This window comes from Tachysurus fulvidraco, chromosome 6 (genome assembly GCF_022655615.1).
Source record: "Tachysurus fulvidraco isolate hzauxx_2018 chromosome 6, HZAU_PFXX_2.0, whole genome shotgun sequence".
Lineage (NCBI taxonomy): Eukaryota > Metazoa > Chordata > Actinopteri > Siluriformes > Bagridae > Tachysurus > Tachysurus fulvidraco.
The window spans coordinates 12407647-12430719 of NC_062523.1; the positions used below are offsets into that span (position 1 = coordinate 12407647).

Consider the following 23073-nt stretch of genomic DNA (forward strand, 5'->3'; position numbering starts at 1 on the left):
TATATCAATGAGAAATCGTTCATTATAACTAAAACTCTACCATCATTTTCAATACCATCTAGCAGTGATCGTAGTGAAAAGAATATTGAAGTTGCCCTTTCTTTTGTATCATCATTAGTCCTTGGTCTATCGGTTAAAGAGAGGAACAATATAATAACACTTTGATGTATACACTGCTAGGTTTTAAACATTCTATATTTTAGCATGGTCTTATTTTAAATACTCTAAAATCTGAAAATTTTGTAGCATATTTTTATTTTAAACTCAACACCAGCAAAATTTAATAAAAGACTCTCATAGAGTCTCCTCCTAAGGATTATGTTTAATTTATTCAATTGCTACTGAATATCATTTTGTTTGGTTTGTGATAACAGCAGTAACTAAACTCCTGGTGTTCAAAAAACTAGTAGTGTCCATTTCAGTATCAACCATCAAGGAGACGGCTAACAGAACCATTAAATTATAATAAACCATTTAAGTAGCCCGGGCAGCTTCTTCATCAGGTGTTTGTGTAATGGTGGGGCAGAATGAGCCCAATTCGTTGATTTCCAGGTTTCACTTCCTTGTGCTTTCATATAGATTTGTTATTGATACATTTACATAGAGAACAATTAGTTAGTAAATGCAAGAAAGAGTTATACAGATGCTGCAAACACCTGCATGCAGAAACACAAACCCATACATATCCAAACGGCCACATTTACAAGAACATTTGTACAAGAACAACCGCAGAGTTGAAGATAGAATACAACCAGCCAATTTTTTTTCCAATCTTCAATTGTACAGTTCTGGTGAGCCTGCACTTGGCCAACTGGAGTGAATCCTCCTGTGGTCATCCGCTGTTGAAACATCCTGTGCATCCTGAGATGCTTTTCTGCTTATAATGGTTGTATAGAGTGGCTATTTGAGTTACTTTAGATGGACTTCAGTTAGAATCAGAGTAAGTGTAAGCAATCTGAATTCTTTTATGAAAAACCTTTTTTTCCCTGCAGAACTTCAGCTCACAGAATACTGTGCATGGAAAATACCTTAAAATCAGCAGTTTCCATCACTTTCCCCCCACAGTGTGTTGTTGGTTGTTTAACATTAGCTGAATTTGTTTCTGCATGATTTTACACTCTGTGCAGCTGTGACATGATTAGCTGATTGGAAAATTGAATGAAGAACCTGGGTACCTGGCCAGTAAGTAAAGTGCTCAGTAAGTATATAGGCATGTTTATATCTAAGCTTTTCCAGTAGTCACTCATTACATATAACAGACAATTTGCATTAACACATGCAAATACAGATACACATGTGCATACAAATATATATCCAGTATTTGCTAAATTACTTTACATTCGTATAATAAAAAAAAACTAATCAAAATAACTAATAACTAATATCAAATAACAACCAAGTAAAAAGGTATAAACAGAAATCAATTGTGAATACAGTTGTGAACAGTAGCAAGTGCTGTGGTATGTGTACAGAGGTACAGTATGAAGCATGTAGTTTGCTCCTGTCATATCACGATATCATGATTTAGACACCGAGTCTACCAGCATGTTTAGCCTCAGCACATACAGTCATCACATCTGAAATCATCTTTCATGTTGATTGCACTGTGATGGCCTATCAATATTGGGTAATCAGCTGGCAGCTGTTTGTTAAGACATGTGAGGCATTAAGAAATGCACAGGAGACAAACCAAATTTGGCAATTTTATTTGCAGTGACCTGAGCTTTGAATTAATATATTTGTTCGTTTTTGGCCTCTATAAAACCTAATACCTGTAACTAGTTTTATTAGTCAAGAATGCTACACTTCTTCTTCTTCTTCTTCTTTTTTTTTTTTTACAAAGGAGTGTAAAGAAATCGAATGATATTCTATACAGTGCCAGTTGATAAAAAATATTCATTTTCTAATAAATAAGTCTGCATTTTAGCATACAAATAAAAATAACAATTCTAAGTCAATAAGCAATAAAGACTGTTTAAATCACCTACAAATATTAATTTATCCAAATTGAACCAATTGATAATTGCAGGCCAGTTACAAATATAGAAAAGTGTCAGCACAATTGTAATCATGGTTTCAAATAAATTGACAACCATTATTCAAATGAAAGAATTCATACTTTCATATGTTCTTTTATCATCTGCCAGTTTACAGAAGGCATCAGCAAGTACAGTACAATTTCAAAAGAAGTGTCTTGTTAATGGCCTGGAAAAGTTTCCCAATTGTAACATTACATGGATTAATTGTAACACCACTCAAAAACACTTGGATATACATCATCAATCATTCTTTGTTCTGTGTGAAATATCTTGGAGTGTATCTTGGAAAATATGAAGTAACTAATATTATGTAATGAAAGAGTGTGTACTGAACAATTATCCAATTAAAAAAAAATGTATTGTAACATACTGATAATGCAAAGCTCGACTGATTCCACCATCTTGCAGTGTATAAGATAGGACTGCATCAAGACTCTTTTCTGTTCTGGCACCTCACTCGTGGACTGAACTTTCCCTAGGTATCTGAACATCTGATTCACTGGCTGTCTTCAAACAATATTTAAGACCTACCTCTTCCTGAATGAACCTAGAACTGTACTGCATGTTATACTCAAGGTTTCTTTTAAGCTTACAGACATAGGCAACATGCACAATCTTTGAAAACTAAACAGTTCACACAGAGATAAGTGTCTGGGGTAAAATTTATATTAAAAAAATCTGTTTTTTTTTTGTTTTTTAAGTTTTCCGGTTTTTGTGCAAATATCTCCTTCAAGACTGAAAAAAATGCATTTTGTTTTTATATAAAAGTGACACACTTTTTTTTGCATGCAAAGAAGTCACGGGTGCATTTAGATAACACAAGCATGTTACAATTGTGCTGGTTCTTTCCTAATGCATTATTAACCGTTCAGTTTAAATAAAGTAAGTAGTGCTAATAAGTAATATACAGTGTAACAAATCAATGGACCAAAACCACCATTCAGGAATTCACTACAAAACTATACATGAATCACAAGCATAAAAACTGATTCAGTAGTAAAACAACTCCCTTTGTGGTCAAGTAACAAACAACCTCCACTTTCATCAAAATAGTTAATTATACAACTTTCATTCATTTAAAAGCAACTAAAATCAATAAGGTGAGTGTGATAAAGGTGCTGGATTCACGTCAGTGTAGGGTCCTCTCCTCTAAATCCGTTAAAACCGTTCCAATCTGTTGCTTAAATCATATCATCATGAATGCACTGCATCCAAAACACAGTCCATTCTCTAAGACTTGACTTAAGATGAGACTTACATCTGCAGGATATCTGTTTTTATATGCCAGTAGTCTTCTCTCTCTGAATCTGGTAGTAGCAAGCCTGCAGTGACAGAATAAAAGATTGCAGATAAATTAATATGAAATCTTACATTCATTGTGATTTTCACAGACTAAAACAAACACAATATAATTAAGACCTTTTTTTTCCCAATGCCATTTCGAAGAACCTGTTTACACTTAATTGTGACTTGAGTATAAGACTATATTTTGGTGGAGATTTTTCATATATAAATATACAGTAAGTACAAATACAACCAAGACCCATTTAAAATGATTTAAATCCAATCACTCAAACAACTTCAGGAGGTGATCTGTGATCTGTCATTTTGCTGCATATTATAGTCGTCTAAATGTTATTTTGACAACAAAAACCACTCCCTGAAGAAAATGCACATGCTCTTTGAATGTGAAGTTGGCACCTTTTAAATATAAATGAGATTAAATACAGAATTTATATACAGTCTTATTCAGAAATTAAGTAAAATTACAGAACAACACTAGTTTCTTGATTATGTGTTTGGCCATAATACTATGATTCATACTTTCAGAGTGGTGAACATGAGTCCGAGTTCTCCAAGCTGTAGAGCAGGATCCATGAAGTCCTCTATGACACTCACTTCGGTGCCAAGGTTTCTGATCCTGGAGACACATATAGAAAGATATCATAGGTAAAAAAAAATGACACTCAGTTTTACCCAAAATGAAAACGTCAGCAAATCTGAAACTGAAACTCTAGATTAATGTTTACATTTGACACAAATCACCACATGACAGAGCACAAAGTTCTTGTGTATAAAACATACCGTGCACGAAGAACTACGTAGAGGAAGACTGGGAAAAGGTCATCCATGCACCAGAGGAAGCTCTGGCCCAACATGGATTGCACTTCCTGTGTGATGTCCTCGAAGGTAAGGTGGATGACCTGAAGCTTATCTGCAGGAGTGAAAGTTGTGCTGGAAAAGAAAAAAGAGAACAAAATGACTGCAAATAAGAGCTAATCAAACTGTTGCCCAGAAATCAATTCACAATCAATATATAACACAAGTGTGTCCTTATATTTACCTGATCTGTTGCAGAGTCTCCACAGCAGTAGCAAAGCAAGCATTCATACTGTTAGGCAGCACCTGTCACATATTTACACAAAATATTTAAACACGCACAATTTTAAACTTGAATGTTCATTATTTTGTCTATACTATATACACTGGTGTTTTAAGATCTTGACTATTTTTTTTTAAATTAAACCTTATTCTCACCTCCTTAATCTCTCCTAACAAAGAAATTGAGACTGGCCAGAATTTTCTGAAAAAGAATAAAAAAGAAAGTAAAAAAATACTTGTTAACATTGATAACATAAACAATTGTTTGCATGTAAAAAAAAATTCTCTTGTTTGTATATTGTGGACTGTCCCTTTAAGAAGTCACCATGCAAAGGGTACAGTAACTGCCTGTGTGTGAGTGAGTTTGTGAGTGACTGAGTGAGTGAGAGAGAGTGAGTGTGTGTGTGTGTGTGTGTGTGTGTGTGTGTGTGTGTGTGTGTGTGTGTGTGTGCACGCTCACTGAGACACTCCCAGGAAGGTGAGCAAAGACAAGTCCGGCTGTTTGTTGAGGCGTAACACGCACTCCCAGTACACCAGCTCCTCGCTCTCTCTCTCAAGTGTATAAAGTGTAAAGAGAGGAGGATAGAGACGAGGTAACAATACAGGAAGCAGCAAAGTGTTGCTACTCACAATCCAGCTGCAACACACAACACAACAAAATACTATAAAACATGTATACTGTAAATTTAATAAATACAACAATTAATTTGACAGGCAGCAAGTTCTATTCACTGTTTAGTTAAATTGTCATTTTTTTCCACTTAAGCACAATTCTTAAAGTCATACCCCTGCTCTGTGATGTCCGAGCGTGTGCCGCCACTCACTAAGTCGCTGGTTCTCCACTCTGAATCCGGGATAAAACCACCCTCTTCAGGAAGACCAGGAAAAAGAAACCTGGCCGAAATTACAGGAGTTTAAACAATGATTTTGTTTAATGCAAATTCCAATACAAATACAAACTCTGAAAAAAAAATCTAGAAAATATATTGTTATCAGTGTGTGGAGATGTTTCCCACCCCAAAGTTAATTATTTTCCAATAACAGAACATCTTTAAGCATTTGTGTTAACGTAGCAATTCCTCAGAATAAAGTTTCTTTAAGAAACGTTATCTTTCATATTATCCATTTGTAGTTATGCTTAATATTGTGGAACATTTGAAACTATGACGTGCCTACAAACATGGCTAACTTCCACACATACAGTGAATGGACTTCTAATTGCACTCAGTGCTTTAATTTACATACTCATAACTCATCACTTTATAAGCCTCTTTTTGTTACAGTCTCAGTGCGAACTAATTGCTCAGGTTCCTGTGTCTTCTGTCATTACAAAGTCTTTTTTACGCTAATGTTTTAGATGTTTGCTTTAATATTTAATAAACACCAAGTGTACCTGCTCTTGTATCCTATTTCGAATCTGTAATCTAACATAATACAGGTTTACCGTATTCCCCTTCTTCTACCATATATACTTCTGTTAATACAAGTGAAAAAGGTTTTCTTTTGCCTCACACTCATAAATAATGGATATAAACAGTGACATTAAACTTCCAGACAAACCCTCCTTTACTTTTAAATCAACTTTTAAAATGGAGAATGTAAGACGTGTGGCACCCTCTGAATACCACAGCAGTTACCTGACCAGTTGGAATATGCGTTTAAGGTAGGATTGGATCTCCTCCACAGCTTGCTTTAAAAGCCTTCTGTTAGAACCCACACCTACATAAGTCATCCTGTACACAGTGACCAGTGTCTCCAGCAGCCAGCCCAGAGGATGCAGAGGAGTATCACATGCCTGGTCAGAGTTAACACCATGAGGAAGTGAGGTTAAATGCAATTTTATTTCGGGTTTGTTTGCAAACAATATTCAATAGCCTAAGGAAACCCAGTCAAACTTGAGAGTTGTTTATAATGGGAATTGTGTCCTTACAGTAACCAGTGTAATGCACACTTCCATTTTCTTTTATAAAGAAAACTTTCAACTCATAAGGGAGTTACTAAACTTACATACATGTGCCAAGGTTTCCTTAATAAACAATCTACGATTAGACACAGAAGCTGTGGTTTTGTAAGAGAAGTGGTATCACCTTGATGAGGTAGCGACGGATGATGTCATAGGTTTCAGCAGTAACAGGACCGACATGCTTAGGGATCACCTCTAGACTTTCCAGCATCTTACACTGAGAGCGACTCAGGGCCCGTGGACTGCACATAAAACACACACACACACACACACACACACACACACACACACACACACACACACACACACACACACACACACACACACACACACACACACATTCTCCCTATATTATATGACAGCCTTATTTAATGCATGCTAATATATTCTTAAGACAGTTAGAACCATTTAGATATGAAATGGTCTTATTCATGTAACCTAACTGTGTGTGTGTGCATGTCTACCTGTCACACTGCTGTCTGCGGCTAGTTGTCAGTATAACTGCGATGTTCTCCCAGGCTTTCTCTTTTTCTCCCACTCCCGGTGTTTCACAACCCAGCCGACTCCAGCACTCCTCAAACACAGCTATCCATTTCTGGTCAGCCGGAACTGCATATCGACCAACCTCACTACACACACACACACACACACACACACACACACACACACACACACACACACACACACAAACACACACACAAATAAACACCAGGCCTTAAAACTAGCTAAATCTAATAAGATTTAAGCATTGTTCGAACATTCTCTCAGACAGCAATAAGAATATTTTCACCCGTTCCAATGCATCACAATTTCCTGGCCTATCTATCCTGAATGAAAACCACAGGGTTATTTAAAAGCACTTCATAAGATGAAAGATAAAACTTTGCTAAGTGTTAGCAGCAAACTTACAAGTTTTTATTCTCCGTCTTCTCAGTCTCATACAGGCACAGCTTTGTAAAGGTCCCAGTTACTTTCAGTTCATCGCCCCACTTGCCCACAAAGTTACCATCGAAAGAGTCTCCGTTAGGTATGGACAGGACACCCTGCATAAAATAACATTGCAGATTCACACAAATATATTGTATTACACAATTTTCTGGGGTTTTTTTTTCCGCTATCCTAATTCAGTTGTACCTTCCCATTCAATGTCCAGTCTTCTGAAAACGCTCCCTCCAAAGAAGTGTCATCATCACAGAGCAGAAGCCCAGTCCCCTGTTGAGAAATAACAATTACGTAAGACAGTCACACCAGAGTTAAACAAACATGGCGAATACTAGCACTTACCATCATTTTGTTGTTACTAAATTCTCCTTCATAATATAGTCCAAACTGGGTGACTACAACCGCGTTGCCCTGCCTCTGGTCCTCCAGCCACATCCCCATGTATTTTTCTCCTCTAAAAGTGAAAACCATAAAGTGAATTAGTTTCATTAAAACATCTCCATACATTTTCACATCAGGATTTGGTTGAACAAGGCAAAAAGCTAAATGTTAAACGATGACTAAATGCAGCCCCTCCCTTCGGTGTTCCCTCCAAAACAAATGAATGCTAATGCTACACCATGACAGACAGCATGACTAACATTCCATGACAGAAGCCTCTTTGTTCAACTGGTATTATGCTGGTACTGTACATCATGAGGGTTTTAACAAACCCAAAAGTAAAAACAAATAAATACAAAAAACTAATGTTGTAAGATTCACAAACTTTGTGATGTTGTCTAATATGCCATAGCCTGATTTCTTGTCATGGACCCACTGGCCAACAAACACACTGCTGGAGGAAGAGGCCAGTCTGCCACTGCTCAGCATGCCATGGCCATGACGCAGGTTCTCCTGAAATGAGCCCTCATATACCTCACCATTAGCATACCTGAGCACAGGAAGCACACATGATTAGCAGAACAGTCTAACAGCACAGGCCACATAACTAAAAATAATCATGATATTACCAAAATGTTCCAAATCCATGCATTTTGCCCTCCTTCCAGTGGCCTTTGTAACGATCATACCTGCTGAAAGACTTGTTGGGCATCATACAGTCTCCAAACCTGAAGACAGAAAACAATTGACTATGTAGCATGTTGGAACAGTCTTTTCCCATTTGGTTTAATGGTTTATATATCTACAGACCCATCTTCCAGTGCATTTTTAAATGTGCCACAGTAAACTCTGCCATCAGGCCACTTCAGGGTGCCGCTGTTGTAAGAGAAATTAAACAATGCTTAATAATTTCTTTTGTTTTGTAGACTGTTCCTGTTGGTATGATTTTCTTGTCTAATATAACAGATTACTAAAGAAGAAATTGAATCTCTGATGAACACAACATTTGAAACCGGAAACTTCATAAATATATAGTGAACTGTAGACACAACTAATGCCAATTATTCAATTAAGTCATTTTTGTAGAGGCACATGCAAATTATCCAGAGCAAAATACATTCATCTCATTTAAACAGCTGAGCAACTGAGGGTTAAGGGGCCTTGCTTAAGGGCCCAGCAGTGACAGCTTATTGGTCTACTCACAACTTTCCTGTCAGTAGTCCAGCACCTTACCCACTGAGCTACCACTTCCTATTTACTGATCATTTTCATAATGTTAAAACTCACTCTTATTGGCTCTGCTGCAGAAAACATGCACCTACCTGCCATGAGGCTTGCCTGAGAGCCAGCGGCCAGTGTATGTGGCATCTTTGAGTCTGCCCTCTTTAGTAAATGTGTAAGTGGCAGTACGGGAAATAGGAGTCTCGGCCCTCTGACTGCCACTCAAACTGAAAGAATTTCCATCTTGACCAACTCCAAGCACATCTTCCACAGCCTGGTTAATGGCCCTGAGCCACTTCCCCTGATCAGAGAGACAACGCTGATACTAAGTGGTGATTTAATTTGTTTTGTGCATAATTTGCATCAAATTGTGCATAATTAATAAAAGTTGTCTTTTACATCTTATACCAAACAAATGAGATAATCAATTTAAAATATGATGGTTAAACTGGCTAAAAGCTATTTGGTAGTGACTGAAAACTGAGACTTTTGTACCTTCTCCAAAGGTGAAGATGCCAACAAAGTGAAGTTTTCTTCAGGGGTAGTTAGCTTCAGTCCCAACCTGATAAAGTTATTATATAAAAACTCATCAAACAGGTGTCTTGGAGGACCACAGAACAGCCTGGGGCTCCTTTTTTCACACGTCTGATTCAAGTTATCAGCTAATTATCAGCAAAATTAGATGTGTTTAAGTATGGCAAACAGTGAACTGCAGTGCTGTGATCCATCAAGAGATAAATGCAATAATCTTAAAAATACTTATATTGTGGTTCTCACACTGGATGTAGTTACGTGCATGGGGAACGCAAACTATTAGACAAATGTACAAATGACAGGAAGAGCTAAAAAAAAAAAAAGAAGCTCGTATAGTCATGGCAAAATGTGAGTGAATGAGTAACTTACAATCCCAAAGTTTCGTCTGAAATGGGTTCCGCCCAGAGCGTGGCAAGCAGATAGATATGATGAGAGGAAAACTGGGGGGGAGAAAAAAAAGCCAAGACTGATATATACATGATTCTCAATCCACTAAGTCATTTTCCGGTCTCTGATGCTTTGGAAAACAATACACAATCAAGTTAGAAAGTTGGATTTTGGCATTAAAAAGTCTGAATATCCGAGCTTAGAAACACTCACCAGTGAAACTAAAAAAGTGAAAAAGAAACCACTCAAAAGGAACAGAAAGATTAAAACATGAAAATGGCAGACTGTCTAACCCTGCTTCACATATAGCAACTAGAAGAGGAATAGAAATGATGAAGTGTTGAACCCCAGATAACATTTTTGTGATAGCAAAAAGCATTCTGAATATTACATGGTCGGACCATTGTATGCTTTTACAACAGATCAGTAAAAAGAAAAATGCAAAACTGTGTGAACAAAGTTCGTGTCATCAGAATGAGTCACGCATTATTCAGGATTAAGCTCTGAGAAAAACAAATTGGTTGGTAAAACGACTAGCTTCCAGTATGCATACAAGGATTAAAGACATTCAGTATATTTAAAAAGAAAAGCAGACTTTTGTCAGCTGTGGAATAATACTGAATTTGTGCTAATTATACACTGCACATCTTTATACATGCAAAAGTCTAAGGTTCGGGCTAAATATGGTCTTGTCTTGTGTTATTCCTGACTTTTATTTCTTTCTTGCTTATTTGTTAGTTGCAGATATTTAAATAAAAGAAACCTAAAACAACCTAGCACCCAATTTGATATCATGTATGCATTACAGAATTTCAAATTCAGATGTGCCAAAGATTTTACACTGTACTGTACAAATAGTCCATTATCATATACAGTATATGTATATAGGGTCCGGTAGTATTGAAACGGCAAAGCCACATTGTTTGTTTTTGATATATACAGTGAAGACGTTTAGATTTGAGTCAAAAGATGAATATGAGAATTTTAGTTTTAATTATATCTTTATATCTTAAAAGTGGGGTCTCTGTTGTTTGAAAGCCAATGTTGACATTTGAAATCACCAAAACAAACACGCCCCAACCCAAATGGGTCCCACCCCTGTTTTGATAGCTCCGCCCCACACATACACCAGACAAGTATAACCCAAGTATAACCCAGACAAGTATTATGGCGGAACCTGTTGGGGCAGATGACCGAGGGTATATTTTTATGGATAAATTAACTCAATGAATAATACTATGGTAATACAAATGTGTTTTTGTAGTACTGTGTGTTGTACTGTGAAAGGTTTCGCTCCGTATCACGCGGAAGGCGTTCAGTTCTCTCTAGCACTGGAAAGCTGATCCTATATTAACATGGGCCCTACTTCTTGCCTTATCATAAGCCTTTCTTTGCTTTCTTTCTTTGTTTTTATTAGCCATGTCAATGTTAAAACCGCTTTCTGCAAATGTCACGCATGCGCACTGAACACTCTCTCCGCCCATATTGACAAGACACGCCCCTTTCTGCTCATTGGCAACACGTTAGTTTTGTTTTTGTTTTGTTTGGCGGCCCAACGCAGTGTTCTGAAGCATTTCTCAAACAACGGAGACCCCACCTTTAATTTGTTGAACAACTTAGAACATGGCACCTTCGTTTTTTAAGTAGTAGAGGAACAGAGAAATTTAAAGTAAATGAAAGTAAATAACACTTAATATTTATTTATTGTCTTGCTGCATTATAAAGTTCTTCTCAATCAGACTAGATACATTTCTCTATAAATATGGCTGACAGGATGTTTCTGTAGACTTCTGAATCATTCTGCTGCAACCAGGTTTCATCATCATGATCTATAGTCATTTATTGATTGATTGATTGATTGATTGATTGATTGATTGATTTATGATCTGAAACCTAAACGTCTTCAGTGTATATCAGAAACAAAAGAATTGCCCTTGCTATGCCAATACTTCTGGAGTAGACTGTATACATGTGGTTTGATAATTAACAGGCAAGCTGTTTTAGCTACAACATTCATTACTTGAGTAATAATACAACAAAAATAATTAAATCCCCTGAAAAGGCACATTCAAGAACACAGACCTGAGTATAAATACAAATGAGACTGCTGATGGCCAAACTAAAAAAATACTTACAAACTTCTTAGATGAAATGGTACCCTGAATAAAAAAAGACAATCACAATGTGAACTTAACTTGAATTCAAACATATGAAGATCCACTGATGAAAAACCGTCCAAAGCAACAGCACACATACTGACCTGTGCATGAACAAGGGCATCGTTGAAGAGGAAGAACGAGTTGACTGAGAATCTCCCAGCATTCTGCAGCGTCAAGCCCTTGTTGATACTCTCACACAGCAGCCGCCGAGTCGGCTTCCGCAGAGACTCCTTTAAAGAAGATGAGTATTTATACACACACACACAGTGAGAGAATGTATGTGGGTGCACTCAAAATGTCATACAAGTAGCTGAAGTCCCACAAATTAAAATCAACAACATGTTATGCAGAAAAGTATTTCTATTTCTAATTGTGATGTTTTGTTATTTATATATTTCATCCTAAAATCTGCAGAAGATGCACTCAGTTGTATTTAAAGTAAACATTTGTGTATGTGAGTATGACAGATGCATTTTAAATCCAGAATAGCTGTTAAACTGACTAAGCTCTTTTCTGAAAAGGTCCTCCAGAAAGTATATGTGCTCTCTGCCTCTTTCCTCTGTTTGCTTAGAAGTTGGGCCAAGACCTCATATTGTAAGCAGCAATCTTGTATCATCTGATATTCAGCAGAGTTCTAAAATAAAAAAAATAAGTTGGCTTTAGTACATGAATCACTAGAACAGCTTTAGGTGCTTCAAGCTAAGTTATTTGAGGACTTACCACATCAAAGCAATTGGCCAGGTTCATGAGAAGACTACTGTAGTTATGCAGGTACTGTAGCGGCATGTAAAACAGGTTTACTAGCAGATCACTCGGTGAGAGTTTCTTCTCTTTTAGGTCCAACAGTTTTTCTACCAGGTCAAGCTTTTTCCCAAAGCACTCTCTGAAAGGTGAAACATAATCGTTAATTCAGGTATTTCCAGAGTAATTAATAAAAAGTTAATAGAGCGCAAAACATACTGCGAGGGCTTCACCAGTGATTGGAATCCACCCATGACAAGGAAGTTTCCTACAGAACTGCTATGCCTGTGAATTGCAGTGGAGACAACATACACAAAATGAAAAATCTACCAAATCTGATAAGGAAAATTATGTGGGTTATTTTTGTATTACAGAAAATATTTCTGGCTGTAACAGGAGATACAGGCTAATATTAATGCACTTGTTCTAATATGCTACTGTTTCTATAGTAACGGATCATAAATAGGAACCTATAAGGCAAATGGTCCACATAATCTAAGACTTTGTGACGTTTATCAGGATAGGAAAACACACACACACACGCACACACAAATAACATAAAATAACACATTTCTAACTAGTTGCCAAATTTAAAGATATTTATATATTTTGTATTATACTCGTTCGGGTATCAAGCTGCATTGAAGGCAAATAACGGTGCTCACTTTTTATAGGTGTCTAAGAAAAGGTCTGCATTTTTCAAAATGGCCAGAGTTTTCACATCTGGCTTTTGCTGTAAGAAGTTTGTGAGAGAGGTGGCATGCTTTCCTATAAGATGGCACAAACGACTGTATTTTCCTGCCATAGTCTGGAACAGCAGCATAGAGGTTCGTGACAAACAGGAGCTCACGCTGTCTAGAAAAGGTTTAAAAAGAAAGAAAACTATTAAAACTATATTATTATCATTATTATTATTATTATTATTATTATTTATAAATACTGTACACTTGAAGTTCATTTGTACATAAGTACTCTCAAAACCAAAAATATTATTACAGTTCTGTTATTATAAATTAAGTAACAAATCAGTAAATGTATATTTATGGTTATTACTGGGAAATAAATATCCTATAACATTTTGACACTCAGCCATGACTCATGCTACAATAAATATTGATATGACATGTTGCCAAACGGCTGCTACATTCCTCTCATGCATTAGTCTTCAGTTTGCCACACCCAAAACAAACCCTCTTTCCTAGATTTGCTACACACCCCGAGCCAGTATGGGATGCAGTATTTGGTTCTTCACCCTGCTGAGCATGCAGTAGAACTTTCTCTCTGCTGTTGCCATCTTGTGCACAGTGGCAATGTAACCCATAACATTCCGATCAACCAGAGCAACACAGTTCGGTCCTCCAGCAAAAATGCTGCTCACAAAGCCAAGCTGCAAATCACATAAATGCATATGCACACACACGCACACACACACAGATAGACATTAATACAACTCAGTTATAAATTCTATGTTTTAACTGTCATGATTATGATATTGTTAGAAATATAGTAACTACCATTAGTAGTACATTGTTAACACTGTAATCTCTGTGCACACTAACATTCGTAAAAAAGGGCAGCAGAGTTGGTGTCTGTGTGTAGGTTGCAGTAGGAGACTCTTGCCGTGCTTGCATCTGCCCACCACTGTAATACAATATGGGCTCTAAGCGGTCTGCATCAGCCAACAGCACCGTGTGTGTCTGCCCTGCTGCTACATCCCACACACGAATACCATCAGGCATCTACAACAATGTAGGACACAAAAAAGTACACTTAGCATTGTACTATTGCATATACAAATGATACATGTTTCAACATCAAAGATAGATGTGACAGGATTAATACCTTCACATGCTGCGGCACAGTTCTAAGAGAGTTCGTGTGACCCAACTGACCTAATTTATTGGAACCCCAAGAATAAACCTGAAAAAGAATAGCAAAAAGAAATGAATAACAATTAAGAATACATGAAATCATTACATTATAATAAGCTTATTAAGCTTATTAAATAAACTATGGAGCACTTCACTCTGCAATTACCTGACACTGAGCTGTCAAGGCCAAAGAATGATATGATCCAGCAACAATCTTGATAACTTCCTTTTTGCTTAAGCTCTTAATGCATAGTGGCTGTAACCTGAGAATGATATAGGAAAATAGTTCTTTTTTCCTTCTAATATTACAATGGATACACTGATACTGACAATCGATACACTGATACAATAATGGCTATGATAATATAATACTTTCTGCCTGTACCTGGGCAAGGTGTCTCCATGACCTAGCTGACCTTCTTGACCTCTTCCCCAAGTCCACACCTCCGTAGCGAGAGACTGAAGGAGATTTTCCTTCTCTGAGTTGCCGATGGCTGTTGAGTTGATTGCTCCGGCTTTGGCAAGGTTGCACCTAAGCAATACTGCTGGAGATACTGCAAGGTAGAGGGTACAAATAAGCATTTCCAAACAACTGAGCTAAATCCTGTAATTAAAAAGTAATTATGAACATAACACCATGAATGGTTCATTTAACAAGTAAAAAAAAAAGAATCTTAAAATACCTGGTGACAGTAAGCCAGGTAATGATCGCCTACGACTATGTCCATCTGTATAATCAAGCCTTATGTCTGTCAGGCTGACACTCTTCTTGGCTTCTAGTAACTTATGTGGACAGAGGTGTCTATCAGTCGAGAAGCTTTCATCAGAGACCTCCTCACAGCTATTACATGTTAAAACATCAGTAGAAATATCCATGTCTTCAGATGAGCCACGACTCACAGAATCTGTGACTGAGTCTTGTAACGGCTGCAGTGCAATATCATCTGAAAGGTTGGATTTAATATCATTGCTCATGTCAAGTGGTGGCAATGAAGGAAATGTAGGTTTGATGTCCTGGTCCTGTCTGTAAGAATCCTTGAGCGATGTCTGGCGACTTGGTGGCTGTGAACCATGACGTGAGCCCTTCATGAACCCTGCCTCAAACTGCTCTGATTGGGACTGTTCAGAGATCCTCTTGAGATAGTCCTTCAGAGCCTGTTCATCAGGGTAAAGAGAGCTTTTGCTTCTAGTATGGCATCCCTGCTGACTATCTGAGCTGTCAGGTGTAGTGTCAGCAGCTGCTGGATCATTGCGATCGACATCCTTATCACCTGCTGTGTCATTACTGTGAGATTTATTCTGAGGACTCTCACTTGGGCAGAAATCTCCAGGCAACACTACAAAACTCTGGGAACCATGTGCTGACGTCTCCGTTTTTCGCACCAAGACTGGAGATTCCTGATTTGATTTTTGGCCTTGCTTTGCATCAGATAGTTCCACCCCTAGTGGGCAGTAATGGTTGTCAGAAATAATAACATGATCATCTTTGTCAATGAAAGTGTAAATAGGCTGCTTGCACTCGCCACATTTGTCTTCAGATTGCTGAAGGGACTCTGGACGTGGCTGTGAGCGAACCAAAGCCAAGCTGTGGAACTCGCCACATACAATCTGGACCACATATCTTCCTGATAGATGCTCTACTTTCTCTGCCTTCCACACAGGGAACACAGTAGTCACCAAGCCCAACTGGCAGCCACTACCCCAGGCCCACACCTCATGCTTCCTTGATAGAGCTAATGTGTGTTCCGCTCCACAGGCCACATCCTGGATCCGGACCAATTCAGGAGGGACGATTTCATCATCCACAATGTTGACAGGGGTAGGATTAGGGACAACACTGAAACCATAGATACCACACTGACCATGGGAGTTTTCACCCCACATGTGCACTGTCCCTTCTTCTGTTACAGCACCGCAGTGAAAATTACCTGTAGACACACGGACCACATGGTGGCCAGTTAAAGAGCTTTCCAGCACAGGTTCTACTGACTGAGACTTCAAGTCTCGCTTCCATGGAAGCTCCCCAAAGCTGTAGACAAGGCCATCTGGATAAGAGAATGTTTAACATGTCAGTTTCAAACACCACCTTATTTTAAAAATGGGAATGATATGCATTGAGTAAATTAAATCTTAATAAATATGAATGATATATACCTTTTGTCAGTAGAACTCCATGCCTGGTCCCCAGTGCAGCCTGACGCACAGGCTGTGAAAGGAAAATCCTCTCTGGTTTAACAGTACATGAGTAACCCTGCCACCTGTAAGGCACACCTCTGTCACCTTCCTCTTCTCTGTAGAAAAATTTATACAATACAATAGTTACAATATTTTCATAATATAATACAAACATAATACATAGATATTTTGTAAAATGTTTAATCTAAAATGCAAACCTTTATCAGGTAAATCTAAATATACCACAACCTTTTGACTAAGGCTCAGTCAAATACTAGATATGGTCTATGGACACTCGCTGTCTGTTTTATTAGGTAAAACTCCCACTTTTACCCTGTCCCAAAATGCAAATGAAACTCAATAGGATTACCAGTTATTATATGTTATTTGAGTGAAGAGCCATTTTTACAATTTTAGTGCAGGTATGTGTTTGTCATGCACAGCAGTACTACTGGGATTTCTGAAAACCTGGTGATAATGCTGGATGGACAAGCAGCCTAGCATCCACAAATCTCCAGCTAACTACAGTACAGCCAAAAAGGAGGCCGTTTAATAAAGTGGCGCTTCACTGCAGCACACGCTACCATCTATCCATCCATCCATCTATCCATCTTCAGTAACTATTTAGCAATGAGACAGCCATGCTACAGGTGGATATTTTACTAATATCTCAGTTTCACTGCTGTGCCTAAAAAGTGGTTCACCAACCAAATCATATACAGTTAATGGAGGTCCTATGCTGGTTAAAAGTTCTCATTAGGATCAAAATAAATAAGCTACAGTCAATCATTACAAACCTACCTACCAACTGTACATCTATAGCTATGCCTTCATCACAGCAGATCAAAGATTCTTCACATCCCAGTCACAAACTGTTTAACCTCCTTCCATCAAGAATGGAGACATGTGCACCAGAACCAGCAGGTTCAGGGACAGCTTTTTTCCATCCACCATCACACTACCGAACTCTACACTACACCGTTAGAACACTGTGAAAATACTGCATATAACTTCTGTACAATTATACATACAATGTACATATTACATATTGTATTTGTAATACTCCTTATTCTCTACACATATTCTGCCTTACATACATCTGCACTATTTTATTTATGTATATCTATATATACTGTACTGTACATTCTGACTAATATTTCACATTCATATATATGAATATATAGATTGATAGATAGAGTATATATATATATATATATATATATATATATATATATATATATATATATATATAGTTGGATATATATATATATATATATATATATATATATATTTATATATATATATATATATATATATATATATATATATATATATATATATATATATATATATCCAACTATCAAATTACAGACCTATCTCACACCTTCCGTTTATGTCTAAAATACTTGAAAAGGTTGTGTCTGTTCAACTGAGCTCCTTCTTACAGGAGAGCAACATCCTTGAAGAGTTTCAGTCAGGTTTCAGGCCCCATCATAGCACAGAAACTGCACTTGTTAAAGTTAGAAACGACTTGTTCTTAGCTTCGGACCAAGACTGTATGTCACTATTAGTTCTACTTGACCTTAGTGCTGCATTCGACACTATAGATCACAACATTCTTCTAGATCGCTTACAATATTACACAGGTATTCATGGTCAGGCTTTAAGCTGGTTTAGATCCTACCTGTCTGACCGATACCATTTTGTAGAATTAAATGGTGAATCCTCCAGTTTACTACCAGTTAATTATGGGGTCCCTCAAGGATCAGTTCTAGGACCTCTGCTTTTCTCTATATACATGCTTCCATTAGGGAACATTATTAGAAGACATGGGATTAGTTTCCATTGTTATGCTGATGACACACAGTTATATATCTCATCAAAACCAGATGAAATAGCCACAGTGTCCAAATTAACTCAGTGCCTTAGAGAGATAAAAGACTGGATGAGCTGCAACTTTCTATTGTTAAACTCCGATAAGACAGAAATACTACTCATAGGTCCAAAAACCAGTGCACATAAACTCTCACAACTTAACTCCCATTTAGAGGGATGTACTGTTACAAGTAGCTCGACAGTGAAAGACCTCGGTGTTATATTAGACAGTAACTTGTCTTTTAAAAATCATATCGCTCATACTACCAAAACAGCCTTCTTCCACCTTAGAAACATTGCCAAGCTGAGAAACATCCTGTCTGTATCTGATGCTGAGAAGCTAGTTCATGCGTTCATGACCTCTAGACTGGACTATTGTAATGCATTACTAGGTGGTTGTCCTGCATCTTTAATAAATAGGTTACAGTTAGTCCAAAATGCAGCTGCCAGAGTTCTCACTAGGACAAGAAAGTATGACCATATAACCCCAATTTTATCATCTCTACACTGGCTACCTGTTAAGTATAGAATTGACTACAAACTGCTGCTACTTACGTACAAGGCTCTTAATGGTTTAGCTCCCATGTATCTAACTAGTCTTCTAACACGTTACAATCCTTCACGCTCTCTGAGATCACAAAACTCAGGACTTTTGGTAGTTCCCAGAATATCTAAGTCTACTAAAGGTGGTAGAGCGTTTTCTTATTTAGCTCCCAAACTTTGGAATAGTCTTCCTGATAGTGTTCGGGGCGCAGACACACTTTCCCAGTTTAAATGTAGATTAAAAACTCATCTCTTCAGTCAGGCGTACACATAATACATCCCATAATATCATGCACCAGTACATCAGACCAGCACATTTTTATGAACAGCAGATATGTTAATCCCTTTCCACTGCTTCTCTCTTTGTACCTATCCTGAGGCATCCAGACACTGTACCAGCTCCCAACGTCCTCTGTGGGACGAAGCCTTTGGACGTCCACTGAGCCGAGGCCGACTCTAAGAATCCTGAGACATCTCCAGTTAGACTCTGTGGTACTCAGGAGATCAGAAGTCCTTGAACCTCACACCAATACAACATTTAACTGACTGTATATTACAATCACACCCCCAGCGTCACCCATATGAGGATGGGTTCCCCCTTGAGTCCGGTTCCTCTCAAGGTTTCTTCCTCTACCAATTTAAGGGAGTTTTTCCTTGCCACTGCTGCCTGAGTCACCTCAGACTTGCTCATAGGGGAATAAATACATACACACTGTGAACTATATACATCTAATAATAATCTAGAATTTTTATTCTGTTAATTCTTATTTCTTTTATTATTCGTTAATTCCTTTATCATTAATTATGTTTACCTTCTGCTCTGTGTTTATGTTCTGTAAAGCTGCTTTGAGACAATGTCTATTGTAAAAAGCGCTATACAAATAAACTTGAATTGAATTGAATTGAAATATATATATATATATATATGTGTGTGTGTGTGTGTGTGTGTGTGTGTGTGTGTGTGTGTGTGTATATATAGTATGTACAGTGAATAAATATAAAGGCTATAGCAGTGCAGCGATTTGTGGACATTGTATGTATATGTAGCTTATGTACAGCATGCAATATATATATATATATATATATATTTGTGGACTTGTTTATTCAGCTTGCATATTTTTTTTAATGACATAACCTTATAACCTTCTACTTGTTGTTCCTTTACAATAGTGTCTGCACATTTTTTCAATGCCATAGCTTTAGAACCATTTACTTATACTTTTCAACAATGTCCACAAATCACTGCACTGCTATAGCCTTTATATTTATTCACTGTACATACATATACATATATATATACACACACACACACGCACACACACACACACACACATATATATATATATATATATATATATATATATATATATATATATATATATATATATATATATATACATACACACACACACACATATATACTCTATATACTCTATCTATCTATCTATCTATCTATATATCTATCTATCTATCTATCTATCTATCTATCTATCTATCTAGTGCATCTAGTGCAGTAGCTACAGAGTTAACAACGTAATAATAACAACATAACACTCATTTCCTGGTCCACTCTTTATATATATATATAATGTACTGCATTCATTTTACCTCTTCTGGCCCTCCATCAGTGTTCTCACTACACTGACATCCTCACTGTTGTGGTCTTCATGTCCTCAGGAACATATCTAATGTGATTAAACAAAACAAAACAAAACAAAACAAAACAAAAGTCAGCTGATCACTAAATTAAATGTTTTCTCTCTCTACAATAAATCAGTAGTAACAAAATGTTAACATAATAATAATAAACAGGTATAGACCATGTTCTGTTCCTCAGGGTGTAACTTTTCCTGAGAGAACAGAAAGTATGAGACTGATACTTACACAGCTCCATAACACCTCCTAAGGGAAGACTTTTTAAAACTTAACATTTTAAAGTCAAAGTTACACAAACTGTCAGGATGAGAAAAGTTCACTCGCCCAATTTGTTTCGAAACCAAGTCTGAGTTAAATATTACTACACAGTTGTGCACTAAACAGTATGTATAACCATCACACCCCTGAAGCTAACTGAAGCTATTTTAACACACTATTTAGTAAGGTAGTGCGCAACATGAACGGAGTAACGGCAAGTGCCGAGGGACAAAATGGTTCCAAACGACAACATGAGTAGTGCGTTTGATTAATAGATTAATAAATTGTAACGATTGTGGATTTATGTGTATTTTTAAGGTATTAAATATTGGTTATTAAATTCTGGTATATAAAGATATATAAATACTGTATATAACTCCTGGATAATTATACATACAATGTACATATTGTATTTCTAATACTCCTCATTCTCTACACATATTCTGCCTTACATACATCTGCACTATTTTATTTATGTGTATCTATATATACCTTACTGGACATTCTGACTAATATTTCACATTCATATATATATACATGCTGAAACTATGTTTACACACATATGTGCAGCATGTAATATATGTAAACATATGTACAGCATGTAATACATACACACATATATATAATTGTGGGTATACTAATGTTCTACTAGCATGTTTTACAAAATAGCCAACGCATGTCAACATACCCATGTCATCAAAATTAGAGAACAGTAACCACTGTAGCTGTAAAAATTTAGTAGGAAATGTTGACTCTTGTTTTGAATGACCTCAGCAAATCTTCAGCCGTAGGACATCACTAGTTTCTCACACTGCTCTGGTGTTATCTTGGTCCAATCCTCTTCCTGTCTCTTCCACACTTCAATATTTGTAGTGTGTTTCTTAGCAATAACTTTGTTTCCAAAGATTTTCCAGAGGTTTGCAATCAGATTTAGATAAGGACTCAGATTTAGATAATGACTCATGGCTGACCATTTCAATATTTCAGTGTTCTTGGCTTCAAGGAACTGCTTTACCCGTTTTTTCAGTGTGGCAGGGCATCTCAAAAACTTTTTCAAAAGATAACACATTCTAATTTCAGTTCCACTTTCTGCATTTTGGCAGACTCATGTCTGCTCACTTCCCCTTGCATTATGCATAACTAGACATTCAAATATTGCGCTAATGGAAAAAGCACAGATTTCTAATCTCATATTGCATTTACAGTATTTAACAGACACCCTTAACCAGAGTGACTTACAATTTATACAACTGAGCAGTTGAGGGTTAAGGGCCTTGCTCAGGGGCCCAGCAGTGACAGCTTGGTGGACCTGGGATTCAAGCTCATGACCTTCCAAACAGTTGGCCAAAGTCTTAACCACTAGGTTACCACATCCCTCATCGACCGAGCATAAAGTCACGGCAAACAAAAACATCTGGAGATACACGAGTCAATGGTGAAGAATGGTGCAGCATTTCCATTTAGAAAAATACAAACCGCAATAAAAAACTAACAAAACGATAGAGCCTGAACCAATATACTGCTGATTGTCCTCATGCTGCCCCCTGCCGTATAAAGCTAAGATTGTAACACATTGCCCAGCAGAGGTCAGACCAGTACCAGATTTAAAAACAAAGTAGCCTCTTGGAGGGATGTGAATACTTTCATAGTTCCTCTGTGGTATCAAAGATTAGATGAAACACCCAGATTACTAATGCATATAAATTTTCTAGCTCTTGTAGCTGAGCTGATTTAAATAGCTAATAATTAGCTGCAGTGCTTAAGGGGTCACACTGAGAAATGTTGTTGAAATCAAATCAAATGTTGGCCAGGAGTGAAAAGATATAAACACCCAAGAACAAAAAAACAAAACAAAACAAAACAAAAAAAACCCAAACACACCAGTGAAGGATTGGCAGGTATGGAATATCTCTGCAGGACACTGAGAGCTGCCCAGTTTCTCACAC

At 37.2% G+C, this 23073-nt stretch overlaps 1 protein-coding gene across 4 annotated transcripts; it reads right to left on the minus strand.

Moving 5' to 3' along the window:
- Positions 1-1199: 1199 nt before the first annotated feature.
- Positions 1200-22104, minus strand: als2a (alsin Rho guanine nucleotide exchange factor ALS2 a). Of its 4 annotated transcripts, none has more exons than XM_027164517.2 (34): positions 21816-22104; positions 20822-20898; positions 16775-16911; positions 15304-16665; positions 15006-15174; positions 14787-14883; positions 14592-14669; positions 14309-14488; positions 13965-14136; positions 13415-13604; positions 12969-13034; positions 12729-12891; positions 12511-12642; positions 12110-12238; positions 11985-12008; positions 9832-9902; positions 9424-9490; positions 9030-9229; positions 8518-8583; positions 8337-8435; positions 8093-8257; positions 7669-7780; positions 7519-7596; positions 7294-7427; positions 6849-7013; positions 6509-6626; positions 6059-6216; positions 5208-5315; positions 4882-5058; positions 4578-4623; positions 4384-4445; positions 4125-4274; positions 3864-3960; positions 1200-3361 (listed from the first exon to the last, which is right to left on the minus strand). In XM_027164517.2, exons 2-34 carry the CDS (start codon positions 20836-20838, stop codon positions 3317-3319), a joined length of 5034 nt encoding a protein of 1677 aa, XP_027020318.2. In that variant the 5' UTR covers positions 20839-20898; positions 21816-22104; the 3' UTR covers positions 1200-3316. The 4 variants fall into 4 exon arrangements, with proteins under 4 accessions (XP_027020318.2, XP_027020317.2, XP_027020320.2 ...); XM_027164516.2 differs by lacking the exon at positions 21816-22104 and adding an exon at positions 21098-21320; XM_027164519.2 differs by lacking the exons at positions 11985-12008; positions 21816-22104 and adding an exon at positions 21098-21321.
- Positions 22105-23073: the final 969 nt, after the last annotated feature.